General features: G+C 38.4%; 1 protein-coding gene across 1 annotated transcript in view; it reads right to left on the minus strand.

Annotated features, from left to right (window-relative positions):
• Window positions 1-15,885, minus strand: part of NEK11 (NIMA related kinase 11) — an 82,615-nt gene that overhangs the window by 1,788 nt on the left and 64,942 nt on the right. Inside the window, exon 15 of the mRNA XM_005423981.3 lies at window positions 12,445-12,541. Coding sequence (XP_005424038.1) covers window positions 12,445-12,541 — 97 coding nt within the window. The remainder of the gene's footprint in view (window positions 1-12,444; window positions 12,542-15,885) is intronic.

Raw genomic sequence — 15,885 nt, forward strand, 5'->3', positions numbered from 1 at the left:
CAATGTATTACTGCCTCTGTATTTCATCAAAACCCAGTCAGCTGAACACCAGTGGCATTTTATGTGAGCACACTTTGTTATTCATTGCTTTATATTAGCTTCTATCAAATGCAAGAAAACCATTGTACAAGCTCAGTATGAGCTAACTTGACACTTTTTTCTTTTCTACAATGCTCTCCTTTTATCAGAACACAAATCTGTAACTCAGTGACAAAACACACACAGCATCTTAATATTGATTTATAAAAAAGAACCATTTGAAAACTGCAAGACAATGAACAGCATTTCTTCCTCCTAAAGGAAAAACATCTTTCAGTTCATGTATCACAGGTAACATAGAATTTTTCACTCAGTGATGGCTTTGGATTTTGATGAAAATACCAGGGTAATTTTCCTCCAGTGTTTCAGAGACTATCTGCCTGCTCTTAGTGCTTCTGACAAAGGATTTGTTTTTTTCACTAAACCTTTACATGAAAGAGCAGTTGAGAGTTGGTTGTCTTTTAGACAAAAAGGAGGTACTTGGAAGGCAACCATTTGATATGGTGCCTGCAGGAGGGTCCCCAGCCAGTGCCTGAGGCAGCAGGAGCTGGGACACCCTCAGCTTGTGGCTGTAGCAAGGATGTTCCATACAGGGGCAGAGAAGGGGAACACAGATGTCTCCTGGTGCCAGCATTAAGGCTTAGAACTTCAATAAATGTGCACATAAGTTCAGAGGGAGCAGGCACACTTCCCATAGCAGTTTAAATAGTTAAACCTACCTCCCAACAACTTCACAAACTGCAGTTGTAGATTTTCCTGGTTTTGTACTGATTTTTTTGTTACATGTCTAACACCAGGGCAAGGTCAACTCTTCTCACACAATAGCATAATCAACCTAATGGTGCAGTTGCTTTTTACCAGTGGTCACCCTTGTATTGCTGAGGAAAAACATCATCATAATAAAATGTCAGCCAGTGAGAGTTTCATATTATGCGAGTTCCTCAATTCTTAGGAAAACATTGCAAAGAATTCTACTTTATTGCTTCTCAAACTTCTCCCATCTCGCTCTCTGCTTTTCTAGCACCTTGATAATGCCCAGGTGTGATCCCCCTTTGGCTTCAGGTCACCCCTCTGCTGGCTCCAGACACAGAGGTAGATCAGGAACCTAAGGCAGAGAAAGCCAAGACCCAGGATCAGAACTCACAGGGCCAAGCTGGAATATCTACAGGTCTAGACCTGATTCAGTCCTGCTTCCTATAACTAGAAATTAATGTTGTTCAGGAGAAAATAAAAACTGTTGGAAACAATTAATTCTCAGACACTGGAAACCTAGGGATTGGATTACCACTGAAAGCTAAGTGGAGATTTGTTTGACAAACAATGTACATTTCTTCACAAAACATTATCAAAAATATCACTATTTCTCCCCAACAGTTAAAAATCAATACATGAAAAGCCATCCTGATATTACTGCTACTTCATCAGTGCCTTTAATGAATCTCCTCTCCCTCTCAGACAATTACATTCAATTTTTGAGTAGTTCTGTCTATTTAAAGATGAAAAATTAAGCAAATATATACCTTGGGAGTATTGCTTCTGTTAATAAATGTGACCTGCAGACTTGAGTCTTCTCTGTTCAGCTTGGCAGAGCATGCAAATCAGCTAATGTGGGCAATAGCTGATACAATAGAATTAAGGGGAAAATGTTCATAGGTTGAAAATTACAGGGTAGGTAACAAAAATTATAACCTGCTTTTACAAGAGAAGACATCAGGCTCTGTTTGGACTTGAGAGCTGCATTAATTTGACTCTACTACCACATCATGCATCACAGAGGCAGAAGTGTGGGATCTCAGAGAGTACATGTCAGAGAGGTGTCACCAAGTGAATCTATGATCTGGATGGAGGGAGAGGGGAAAGCACTTCCTGGAAAGGCGGGTTTGTCCATTATGGCCCTGATCCTATGCTAATGGGATACTTATCCATCCATGTAAAGTCCTAGAGAGGCACAATTACAGATTGCTATTTCAGATGAAATATTGGATACCTGCATTAATGTTTTAAAAATAATTAAAGCCTTACCACCAAATGTGCTGTGAGAACAAGTGCAGAACTCCCATTTACAGCCACATTTGGCCATCCAAGTTTTCTGATTTACTGGCATTTACTCTCTTCATGCTATCCTATAGCTCAGTCACCTACAAACTCACTGTGAGTCATCATCTCTTTTTCAGCCAAGATGACACAAGTAAAAGGGGCTACCTGACATCTGGGATTTCATTACTGTGAAAAATTATGGGCAAGACCTCCTTCCCACACTGGCCTAAATTGTTTTTCAGCATGCTAAAATGCAAGGAATTACATTGGGCTCCACCAATCAAGGGTCTGGCTGCGGATAATACTCAGTAATGTACTTAAATATCTTCTCTCGGATGTCTTAGATAGAGGGATTCATTGAGCTGAACTCAGCTCACTCCTGGCTGCACAGAGTGGTCCCAATGCTCTAGGCAGAGGAGACACAGGGCTTAGACACATGCTGTGACCACCAACCCACTGGTTGCACAGCAAATATTGCCAGTCTGGGGACACTATCATCCACGCAAGCTGTGGCCTGAAAAAAAACTACTCTTGTTGCCGGCTCTTGTGCAGCACACAACACATGCCTGAGAAAACCAACTGCAACAAGACCCAAAGGCCATATTGATATTTCATTTGTGGATAATGATGGAGTGTGGACATAAAATAGAGACTTGGTTTTATCAAGGATAAGGCACTTCAGAGTATGCGAGACACAGTAAAGAATATCAGCAAAATCACAGGCACTGCTGGAGTTAGAGGGGAGCTAAATAGGAGCCTTGAGAACTGCAATTTTTAGACACAGGGTGTCTAAAACCATTCCAAGTCATTTAGTGGATCTGAATTTATCAGACTATCTGGTGATTTGCAGTTGATTTTCTACGCATCAGTGCAAAATTACTAAAATTTGACAATATAATAATGTTGTGTTCTCAGCTGGCTGAGGAAGTTGTAAATCTTTCCCCAGGTGAACAAAGAATTCTCTATTATTCCACTGGTCTTCATTTTTACTGTTCTGGTGCTAGCTACATATTAACATCTCCTTTCTGGCTTGGAGATCAATTACAATACGCCTACCTTTATGCCACACTGACAAAAGCCACAGAACAAGATTAATGCTGAAGCTCTGCTCCTCCTTGGGCATTAGCAGCCAGGTTAATATCTCTCAACAACTTGTCATGACCTGCCTTGAAGAATAACCATGACACAAATCAGCAGCTAAGGGGTTTTGCAGCTTCTCACTTTCCAGTGTAATTTAGCATGATGGCAGCTATCATTTAAAGCCATCCTGGTCTCAGTGGTGCCTTCAGGGAGCTGCGTGTGGTCTGTGCAAGGAGAGGCTCTGCGCAAGCCACCACTGAACAGACCAGAACAGTAACACCATGAAAGTCCCGGCAGATCAGGCATCTCCCCTCTGCCATAACAGGCAACAAACATACTGCTCCTAAGACAAACACAGAAAATTCAGTTATTTCAGAATACCGGGTACTCATGCTTACGTCAAAGCAAACCTCAATAAAGAAACTTTCTGGACATGGAATACCCATTCCACTGAGCATTTATTTATCCTTTTGAATGCAGCCAGGCCACCTGCATCCACCACCAAAGAGCACATTGTAAAGTAGAGAACAAATCTGTGTTGATTTTGGCTTATGGGGCATAAAAGCAAGTGCAGGGATATTTGAAAGAATAATTTCAGTAGATCCCCTAAATTCTGTTCTTCCTAACTCAATGAGCTAACCCCATAGAGTCCAGCAGTATTATTTAGGATTCTCATCAACACATCAAAAAATGATTTGTCCCTGAATTAATGCTATTTCCAAGCATCAATTTATTAATCCTATATTTCTCTTTAAAACAGTACAACCATAGCACTTAGCAGCTACACCAGTAGTGATATGAATCTTAGAGAAAAAGATTGTTATATTTATCTCCCGAGATGACTTTGCAAAAGAATCAGGAAATTACATATCCTTAGTTTCATACAAAATATTGTTTTCTAACTATACCAGAAAATCTTAAGATACCTGCCTGCTACAGCATCTCATGGTTCAGTAAACAAACAGGTTTATCTCAGTTAGAACACAAAGGATCTCTGTCCTCTCGAGTTATCTTTCTGTCATTCGGTTTGCTGGCATTACTGACTATGAATGATTAAAACTTTGACACTTGAAAGAAATGGCTCTGGGTTCAAATCTTCATTTTCAGCATTACTTCTCTGTTGCTGTTTAAAGACCCCTTGAAATCTGCTAGGAGAAGGGCATAATAAGTTCCATGACCCACCTTTTAGGAACTTACTTATAAAGGCAGGGCAACTCTTTTCTAGTTCTGACAGCTGTTCAATCTTGGGAAGGGGAAAAAAATAGCAAAGTCTAAGAAAAGGTCTTATAAAAAAATTAAAAAGGCAATGGAAAGTATTATTATATAAAAGCTAGTAAGAAAAGAAATACAAATTACTAATATTAGCCCCCACCTTCACCTTCAAGCCTCAATGGACTTCGACTATTCTCATATTACTGCTGAATGAAAATTTCTTCACTTGAAAACACAATGCTAATTTTCCTAATTCATCCTTAATTACTTTGTAATTCCTGAATTAAAGTACCTTAATTTGATTGCAAACAAAACTCTCTGATGTCCTACTTCCAAGACCTGCAAAATCTAAAGCATATTTAAGACATGTTTTCCCATGAGTTAAGAAGGATCTTATTATTAAAACATGTAGACACATAGGTGAAGAAATATCAAGTATAATATTCTCCATGCACCTCATATTCAGAGATAAATGAATTTATATAATGGGAATTGAAGCTGACATCTGCTCTTGGAAGAAGCGTTAATTAGAATTTAGAGCTGCTAGTTGAATTCTAGCTACTATGAATTTAGAAAATGCTTTATCATAAGAGAAAACGTGTTTCTTTTCTTTTTTCCCACAGAAGGAAAAAAATTACAACAAAACAGTCATTTAAATCAAACCTGAGCACTGCAATTGTAAAGTCTTCATCTATTAAGAAATTTACTACCAATACTAAAAATAAGAGCAGAAATATATTTGCTTCTATAGAGCTTTTCTTCATGAGGTAGGGCGAGTGACAATTACACTGTTTCACTGTGGCCATGAAGAATTACTGAAACACACTTCCCTGAGCTTTATGCACAGTCTGAGATTTCCTAGTCTTTCTATAATTATTTTAAACAACATTCTGATTTTTAACAGTGCCATATCATTCAAAGAATCTTGGAAAAGTCATCAGTTTAATTCCTTCAGCATCACTGATCAAGATCAAGAAGGAATTCCCGGCACACTTAACACATACCTGATGCTATTTGCTTTGTTTATCAATGCATTTGTTTTAGACAGGTGTCTCTGAAGAGCAGCACAATACACAGCTCCTTCTTGAATGTGGGCATGTGAGGATACAGTACTTACCTCTGAAAAGTAAATCATTATATGAAGATCTTGTAAGAATTTAAGAATATAACTGCATTCTCCTTTGTTCAGCTGTGTGGTGATACAGAGTTAACGCTGATTTCATTTTACATGGCTTAATATTGGGAAGGGGTCTCTCCTGACATAGGATTTCATACCAAAATGAAAGTTTTAAAACCAACAATTTACCTCTCAGAGAAAGGAAAAGGTACTTATGCATTTCAATGAAACAATCAGAATACTAACTATTACTATACATATTTTTTCTCAATCCAAGCATTGTCTTTAGCCATATTCTATTAAGTGTTTCTACATAAAACAATGCATTTCTGAGTTAGCAATAAGTCAGTCTCATTAAAAGGTTTGTCAGTGCTTCAAAGGTGCTTCAATGGAGAGATTAATGAAATCAGTTGGTACGGAGATAGACAACTCTTTATAGAAATATCACAAACACCACAGTAATTTACTCACAGAATTTCCAGCTGGGCTTGAGCACTGTACAGCCACAGAGGGAGGTGAAGCAGCATTCAAGCTCTGAGCAATGCTAAACACCCATACAAGGTTACAGTAAAAGTAAAAATACTCTTAAACAATCCAATCAAAAAGACATTTTAAAAGCTAAAAAAAAACCCCTAACCGCTGTGGAGTGCGAAATGTCAATTATAAAATTGCCAATTATGGCAAATATTTAAGTGTATATATACATATACATAAAAATAGACACTAACATGTACAAAAAAAGGATCCCAAACTCATTTGCATAAGGTTTTATGCAAACGGTTTTTCAAACATCAACCATTTGGGCTTAGTTCACATCTATATCTTTGCAATGGGAGATTAGAAGTCCAAAACTTCTTTCAGGTCTCTTTTCACATCTGTAGCTCTTTAAAAAGTTCCTAGCACAAAACAGGACAAAGGCAAATTCACATTTTGGCAGAGCCATAAAATTCCATGATGACACCATTCTAGAGAAAAAGAAAGAAAAGCAATTACCAGCTATGGACAGTAGATTTATGATTTTCAGAAAGGCCTAGAAAGATTTACATATTTAGTTTCTTCTGGGTCTGCACCAAAATAAGATTCACAGAGCTGTTTAGGCCTTTAATGATGTAGAGAGAAGTCTAGTACTTATTTTTTTCCCTAGAAGGCAATATTTAATATCTTTCAAAAGAGAGCTGTGATCATTCCTGCATCAAACCTCTTGGAAAATTCCCTACCTACATTTCTCTCAAGTAAACTTCCCAAGATTGCAATGCTACTTCTAGTAAATGCTGTCAAAATTATTTGAGTGGTTCCGTATTGAAAACAGACTATATAATTAATGCTGCATGAAAGAAGCAAACTATTGACAAAATCAAGGTGCTGGAAATCTGACCAGCTCGACCTATGCATTATGTATGCTCAGCATGAGAAACTAGGCAAGCTTTGTGTGCAAAACAAAAGGAAGTATAATGCTCTGAATGTTTTGAGTGTTTGGGGCCACTTGACATTTTCAAGTGAATGAGTCTATACTTAAAATTTTAGTTGTTTTGCTACGGAAATGCAATTTTCAAAGTGAATAAAAACTCTCTCTAGTGCTGAAGCAATCATAGCGTTAATGTCCACTTTAAAAAAAAAGTCCTTAAAAATTCAGAATAACAGAATGACTCATGGATCTATGACACAGTTCAACAGAGAAGCTGAAAAAAAATCCGTGTTTTCTTTACATATCTAAGCAAATGCACAAAATATTACACATTGTTATGACCTGAGGTAATAGTAATGTTAGATGATAGTGATTCAAGTAATGTGAAAAACAGGCAAAAGATGAGCGTCCCAAAAAAATGCATCAAACTTTAATTGTGCCCCAATATTCACTCACTCTAACTACCAAGTTTGTTCTCACTATTCATTTCAAAGTGCACCCCAACAAATGTAAAGCTGCTAAAAACTGCTGAAATCAACTGCCTTCCCATCCTGCATGGGATGGGAAGAGCATGTCACCTGCCAACCAAATGGAGTTGGCAGGTGACATGCTCTTCCCATCCCGTGCAGGATGGAGACGAGCAGCGTAAGAGACAAAATGCCGACAAGAGAAGCAGCCCATTTTTGTCATGGAAAGGGAAGGAATATGGACAGTGGGAAGAAGCTGAAGGAAGACCCATGGAAAATGCCTGAGGAATTAGACCATCAGCTCTACCTTCAGCCTTGAGCCCTGATTCTGCTGCAGAGGACTCCTACACTTCTGAGCAGCAGACATTGTCTCACTCACCTTCATTTCTTTTTAGTCAGAAGCAAAGGATTTACCCATTCCAACTTTCTCTTTCAGTCATTGCCTTGGGACAGCAATGACTCCTGAGCCAGGAGCACTCGCTCACTTCTCCCTGACAGAAGCCAAGAACCAATATCCCAGCTTGGCCACACACAGGCAGGGTTCAATCTTTCAGTGCTCCTGCTGAGTTTACTGTACTCTCACTTGCTTGTAAAGGAAAATGCAAATCCAAAATCCTTTCTTCAAATTTGGATCTGGAAAGTATTGAAAAGTATAAATGGTGCAATTGTCTTAAAATAGATTTTCAGTAAAAGAAAGAGAAACTCATGGACCAAGATGTTTAATTTTTTTCCATAATGAACTCAATAGACTCAGTTGAGACTGGCCTTTAAAAATGAGGTGTGAGAAACTGTGACAAGGAAAATGAATATGTAAATAAAATTTTGGCTTAGCCCATAAGATGCAGAAAACTATAGTCATGCTGTAAGATGCCTTGGGATCACCAGACAGAAATTATTACCTGAAAATGGGGTGTTGAACAGAACACTGGTGTGTGTAAGAGGAAATTCAACGCTCAAAAACATTTCAGGATCAATACCTTCAAGAGTGCTCTATTCACCTGGAAGAAAGTGGTAGCTCAGACAGTGTCAATAAATTTCCTCACCAAATATGCCTTTTGTCTGTGAGAAGACATCTTATTCCTCAAGCTTGTTTACATCATGACAGTCAATGCAATCAAAAGGTCACTGATAAGTTTTTAAATCAAAATCTTAAAAAACAATTAGCTTTTCTGTGTTTCTTGCTTTTGTCTTCACTAAAGCTGCCCTCAATGACACCAATAACAAAACTAGTTTCAACTGGCCACTCTGCATAAATTGAAATACTACGTCAAATAAACACTTTCTTTACTGTAATATCTTTTTTTTAATTGCACAAATAAATGTACAAAAAGTCTTCTATACTTCTAGCATTTTAGGACTACTTCTCTTAAAGAACATCCAGTGCCTACTGAATGACCTCAAAATGACCTTTATTTCTGAATTTTTAAGATAAACTATGCATTTGATGGCAGCATCACAAGCACAAGAAGCATATATACATACTGCTCATGAGTCTAAACCAATAGTGTTATGAGCATTCACAGGAGCAGAATAAAAATATCACCAAATGCTTTTTCTTCATGACTTCTGAAAGACTGCTTTACTTACACTCAGCAGGGGATGATGAAGTCTTTTTCCTGATCGTGGTATGCTGCTGTGCATAACACTTTGGGGACTGACTAAGAGGTGCATACTGCTGGGCTAAAGGATTTTAATTTACTTAAAATTTGGGGCATAAAAGCCTTTTCCTTCTACTGCCATACATTTTATTGAATTCTAAAGTGCATATTAAAGTTCATGGCTATTAAAATGACTCATTGTAGATATTCATGGATATCTCCACAAAGGAGCACAAAACTATCTGTACCAAGTTTTTTGTATGGACCTCGGGGGGAAAAAAATTAATAGGTGCTACTACAATTTAATCTGACAGAGGGAAAATGCTTTGGCTTGAGGAGTTGCTTCTGAAGAGCAATGTGATTCTTTTCTGAGATGCACAGTTGGAAAGTCTCTATAGGGGAACATCAGTGGAACAGCCTGAACAGTGTGTCTTTATGGATCTCTCCACGAAGACAACTTGGCTCTGGATAGCATGTGGCAGTAACGCTCGCCAGACTCAGCATGCACCAAGTTACCTCGTACCTCCAAAGATGTGAACCACTACGAGCATTTGATGGTGGCCAGGAGAGAAGATACCAGGAAATGGCTCCTCCCATTTCCTGCATCTAACAGGATTTCTCAGTTTCAAAACCCAATATGAGGAATAAGAGTCTCACAGCTCCAATTTCTATATTTGGTTGAGTTGTCACTGCTGACACACAGGGCTGGGAAGGAGCATAATGATAACCTTGAGCTAGTTCAGAAATGGAGATTTCTTATCAACACTGCAGATCCCAATATTGAAATGCTTAGCACTGAAGTGGAAATTTTTGTGGAGACAATTAACTCTGCTTGCAAGGTAAAGTTAAATCTCTGCTCTTATAAACTTCATAATGAATTCTGATACCAAATATAACAAAGTAGAAACTGTTGTCACTGGAGTTGGTGATTTTATCATGACTTTCACTGAGAGGACAGAGATTCACATCGATGCTGGATGCGATCAGCTGGAACAGAAGTGCAATGGTAATTGGAAAGAAAAAGTCAGGGGAAATATTTAGGGGTTGTAGTGATAAAAAAGCCATTTCTTTTCACTTAAAATAGGAGGAGACCAAGCACTCCTACCTACCACCTTCAAGAATATTAGTGGTTTTCTTCTATATTCCCATAAAGATTTTTAGCACAGCTTTTCTCTCACATGAGTATCTTTGCCAAGTCCACCATAAGAATACAGTGGGAATCTCCTAAATTGATGCTCTGATACACAGCAAGTCAAAGAAGGCATTTAGTGAGTCATGCTGCAGTAACTCAAGCAATGAGCACATAACATCTTGTCAAGTGACTGCCTTGCTACAGTGGTTTGCAAGCCAGCATTATTCACATGTCAATTGGAAATGGCCAAAAGGTGCTTTCACTGTTAGACCCTGTGTTATTTTAGATTAATCTACTATTTTATCAGAGCTACTGACACTTTCTGCCAGTAACATAATCTGTAATGCATAAGCACAAAGTTTCTTTATGAGCAGCTTATGACATATGAGTCTCCCTCATCAGAACCTATTGTTCCTAACATCTGGAAATGGTACAAATCCCAAGCCTTCATAGTCCTCTTCCTAGAGTGACTTGACACCCAAACAGATTTCACTGCACCTCCGCATTATTGCCCCTGCTCTGCTCTCCTCTTTCCTTTTAGGAACTCCAGCTACTCAGTTTGTCTCAGTAAGACAAATCCCCCACATTGTCTCCTTTATCAGAAGCTGTCATCCGGAAGACCCCCCCACCAAAATTCTGCACCTATCCAAGTAAAACTGAATAGCACAAGTCTAAATTATATTAGCCTTGCTTATGTGGCACTGTTATGTGGATGATATTCAAAAACCACATCATATGAAGTTTGCTGAAGGATGAGCAGAGAAGCTGTGGCTTTATGTACTGATTCATAGCCAGATGTGCTTCCTTCTCACCAATGAAAACCCCACTGTGCCCTGTGTGTAGATTGGCCAGGGGTCAGAGTTTGCAGGGATTTCCTTGACTATGCACATGCTGGGTACTGTGCTCATTGACTTGCTCCTTAACACCATACTTTCCAAGAAATTAAGTCCTTTCTGACCTTTACATATTCAGAAAATGAAACAGTCATGCTATGTTTTGGAGAAAGGACAATAATGTGAGTCACAACAAACCATGAAAACCATGAAACAGCACTGGAAAAAGAGAATTTGAAAGAAGTGATCTAAATATACTTCAGCCCTACAAGCAATGACAATGAAGTCCAGATATTTTAATTTCTATCCAGAAACCATGAGAATGCCAGGTGAAATCTCTAAGTTTAGCGGGCATTTTGACAAAAAATCTCACCTTGTAAGTAGCTGGGACAACATAATGCAGTAATTTCCAAGTAGTTTCCATGAAAAAAGAATGGAAAGCAGTACAAGTGGAAGGCTGTGAGACCAGGGACTGATTGCACAGTAAGGGCTAAGCCATGAAGTGAAACCTCAGGAGCTGCTGAATCTTGAAATACTATAAAACCAAACAACTTCTATCAGGAGTAAATGTGATTGGTATTTTCCTGTAGTACATGGTGATTTGTTTTAAACAATGATTGCTATCAATGTTGTTGGAATTGTACTCATTTTCTTCAGAGAGCTCACTTAAATAACTCTTAGCATCTACTGTTTGAACTTATTCGTATTCTAATAACATCCACCACATTATTGGCACTGTCCACCTACACAGGAAAAAAAATTGCCCTTTTTAAAAGAGTTTACATTCTGAGAGCAGTTGAATCTTGCAACATTGCAAAGAATATTTGATCTCAGAAATAATACACATAACTATGATTATCAGATCAGCACCTAAAAGAGGATGCAATCAATCTTGGAAGGCCAGAAATTACTGAGTCAAGATAAAGGCTCAAATGCATTAATCAGTACATTCTAGAAATGAAGCACAGATCTTCATTTTATTAAGACACTGAAACCTTTATAAATAAATCTGGGATTTCAGCAATGCTGAAAACAAATAGACAATGAGTTTCAGAGGGAACTGCCCATTAACTGCCTGCTGTCTCATTTGAGAATACCAACCAACAGCAGGGATTTTGTTTGGTTTAAAACATTGTATCACCATGGAGAACAAACACACTTTTCATTCCAGGCCAAAACGAAGTGCAGGTGAGGGACCAAACATGGTGGTAATGTGTACATTTGCAGGTGATTTGTGGGCATGGGCTGTGCTAATAAAGAACGTGAAATTCAGAATGACACCGACAGCAGGGAAGGCAAACTGGATCCTGGATGGATGCCAGTGATTGTGCAGCTTACAAGAAAACAATCAGAAGGGAGGGTCAGTTTTCATCCTCTCTGGAGGCAAGCAGGCAAGTCTCTGAACACCTTATCATCCACTTCTTTTTGTTGATGGGATTTTTGGGTTTTATTTGCTGTGCTTTGCAGTTTTCCAAATCCATATTCTTTGCCTGCACATTGGTAACACATAAATATGCTACTTACTCCCTCATGCGTTTAAGCTTGGTCTCAGCCATTGTGCTGTTGAGAGCTCTGAATCCCTGGGGCACCCCTGGAGACACTCTGGTGACAGTCCTCGAGCCTACAAATCAATGCACAGACACACAACCTTATTCACCTTTATCCCCTGAGCTCCATTGCAGAATCAAGGGCAGTCAGAAGGAGGAAGACTATTCTTGTTTCTCACAAGGCAGTGCCACATTAATTAAAGATGAATTAGATTGTTAAATGTACATTAAGGGCAACTCCTTTCTGAGGGACAAGTAGGTTTATAGCTTAAAGGCACCAGAATTGTAATAACAAGGAATACACAAGGAATTACAACAGAAAGGACAATCACTTGAGAAAGTTCTGGGATGAATAAATATCCAACAAAATTAAATTTGTTTAGACAATATGCATTTTCTTCCATTGTTTTTTTACTTAAGAGCAAGAACATTCTTCCTAACAGGCAAGTCTCTCCTTGAGCTTGATCATTACTGCAAACTGGAAGTATTTATCTTATCACATCAGTTTCTCCTTCAGATAAAGGTAGACTTTTTATGTATGAATATATACATATCTATATAAACATACCTGTATATGTAAATTCATATGTATGTGTAAGAAATATATACATGCATAAACACACATGCCCACTCTTTCTGTTTGCAGGCCTTGTGAGCTGTTGCAATATTTCAGGACCTAGGGCTCACCTACCACTGAGGCCCTTGAACACAGAACACAGAAGTGCTGAATTACAGAGGACTGTCAGGGTTATCAGCTCAAATATGCTGCAATTTCATGTAGTCATCCCATCGTTCAAGTCTGTGGTTTTCCTAAGAAAATTATGTACTTTTTGTCTTAACTGCTCCCATTGAAAGACAATTTCAAAGCCTCACTAGGAGCTAGTGGCTAAAATCTCTTATTTCCTGATAAAATTTCTTTGTCAAGCAGTTCATGCTCATTTTCCTCCTGTGCAATCCTTTCCCTTGGCTTTTGCAGTTCTTTCCTTCCCTTTTGCATACTCCTTTCATGTCACTGTCATATTTTCTGAAAAATCCCTTTGCCAGGACTTCTTCTGGGAAGCTGAGAAGCCTCAGAGAAAAATGAAAACCATAATTATCTGATTGCTTCTCGTGTGTTTTGCTGCTTTGGAATTTGGTTTGGAGATTGTTTACCCAACATGTGAATTGGTTTTACTTAATGACCAATCACCGTCCGGCTGTGTCAGTACTCTAGAAGAGGTCACGAGTTTTTAATTAATATCTTGTTAAGCCTTCTGTAAGTATCCTTTCTCTATTCTTTAGTATCATTTTAATATAGCATTCTTTAATATAATATAATACATAAAATAATAAATTAGCCTTCTAAGAAAATGGAGTCAGATTCATCAAGTCCTCCTTTGTCCTGGAGACCCAGCAAATAACACACCTTTCATTTCTTCATAACTGGAAAAAAAGATCCTATTTCAGCTTTCAATTTGTTAAGCTGAACAAAGCAGCTATTTTAGCCTCTTCTTGTAAATTGTTTGGTACTAGGACTTCACTTCCCAAAAAAAGGAGATGTATCAGGGTGTAAATGTGTGGACTGTGCCACACAGGACCCAAGTTCTGACCAGGCACAGGAGGGCTTTGCATAGGGTAGGAGCAAGCCAAAAGTCAAACACACTAACACAATGTCTTGTCTAACTGAGCACACACTCCCCTCCTACCAGGGGTTTTTAGCTTGGACTCAGCTGGGACTTGGCTTAGTTTGGATTGCATTAACAGGATCACATGCAGCCAGAGGCAGCTTGCAGCTCCCCTCCTCTATGAGCTGGTATGGATACGCCCAGAGAACACCAAATGCTTCCCTGGAATGTGTAATCATGGCTCTCCCAACAGTTAAGCTCCTATGCCTAACATGATTCTAGACCCTGATCACATCCATCTGAATACTGAGATTAAAACTTTCCATTGTGAATGATCCTACTGAATCACTCACAGTGATTGGATTCAAAAGCTTGGAAGCACAGAAGAAATGGATTCCTGATTCTGCTAGCAGGATGGACAAACAATTGCACATTTAAAAACATTCTCCTAACTTATCTTACACCTAATGGCTAGGAGTTATCTAGTGCCCAAGCATTACAACTCAGGTATAGTTAATGTAGTTTAAAAGATGAAAAATGACAAGCCCAGTTCTTACTGGCAACCAATTATTTCACCCATTAATGGAAAAAAACATTTCCTGACCATTTACTGTAACAGTGCACATGCATACCCATATGTTTTACACGGAGTCTGTAAGCATTCAACTCCTTCAGCAGCACTGGAAAATTGAGTTATCCTCAGGACAGCTCTTAGGAAATCCCAGGTGCTGTGCAAAGCAGTGCTTGTGACTTAGTGGGCTCCTCTCTCAGTTGGCACAGTATTAAGGTCCAGATGTAGGGCTTTGGTGCTTTGAAACCAATTAAAAATTGATGCCCTGAGCACCAGTGTCCTAAGGAAAATATAAACCTTGCAGTCTCTTAAAATGAAGTACATTTAACCACAGGCACCAGATAAATTCTGGCATTACTATTATTACAGGATAGATCACTGCAGTAAGAGCTCAGCATATTCTTTCTGTGTAGTGAATTCAGTATATTTATTACTACAATATTTCCTTCTCCTCTGACATTTCATTATTAAAAACATCCTTCTTGTTTGTTTTGGTTTTTGGTTTTGGTTTTGTTTTTTTTTTTTCTCCCCTGGGATTTCTAGCTAAATAATTCAAATTTTGTCTACTTTACACATTGGCAGCTGGCCAAGAAAAACTTAGTCTCTGTATCTTGCAAACTCTATATCTTTCTCTCCATTTAATATGATTTTTTGGCTACTGTAAGGCAGCATAGATTGAATATTTTACGATGCTGCAAAGGTGTGGTTAGTAATTAAAAAAAAAAAGAGTTCTCAGTGAAGACTGTTAAGAGCTTGATACATTGGTGCTACAGTACACCTCAACAAATGTTGCTGGGGTGATTCATAACAATACCACTTCTACATCAAAGGTATTTTCTTAGAAGCAGTTACTTGATTAATAATGTATTTTGCACCCAGCTTCAGGCAGTTTGTGTACCCACATATCAACACACAACAAAGAACTATGCTTCTCCCAAAGTTACCAGATAATTATTTGCATTTTTTATCCAATGTATCATTCTTGATCCATAAAACAAAATCAAATGAAACAACAAGAGCACTGTCTTTTCAAAACCAAGTATTGTGGCTTTCTAAATGTATTTCAATGCCTCCCAGTGTCTAACCCAGTATGGCAGAAACAACATAAGGCAGAGGGCAAAAGATCTTTGTCCTCTCAGGTGATAGAGCACCAGTTGGAGGTTTGCACTGAGGATCTGTAGAGAAAGGAATTTATTCACAGGTGCATTATCTGGTAAGAGTTTTCATAAATTATAGCCCAAAG

Source organism: Geospiza fortis, unplaced genomic scaffold (genome assembly GCF_000277835.1).
Source record: "Geospiza fortis unplaced genomic scaffold, GeoFor_1.0 scaffold346, whole genome shotgun sequence".
NCBI lineage: Eukaryota > Metazoa > Chordata > Aves > Passeriformes > Thraupidae > Geospiza > Geospiza fortis.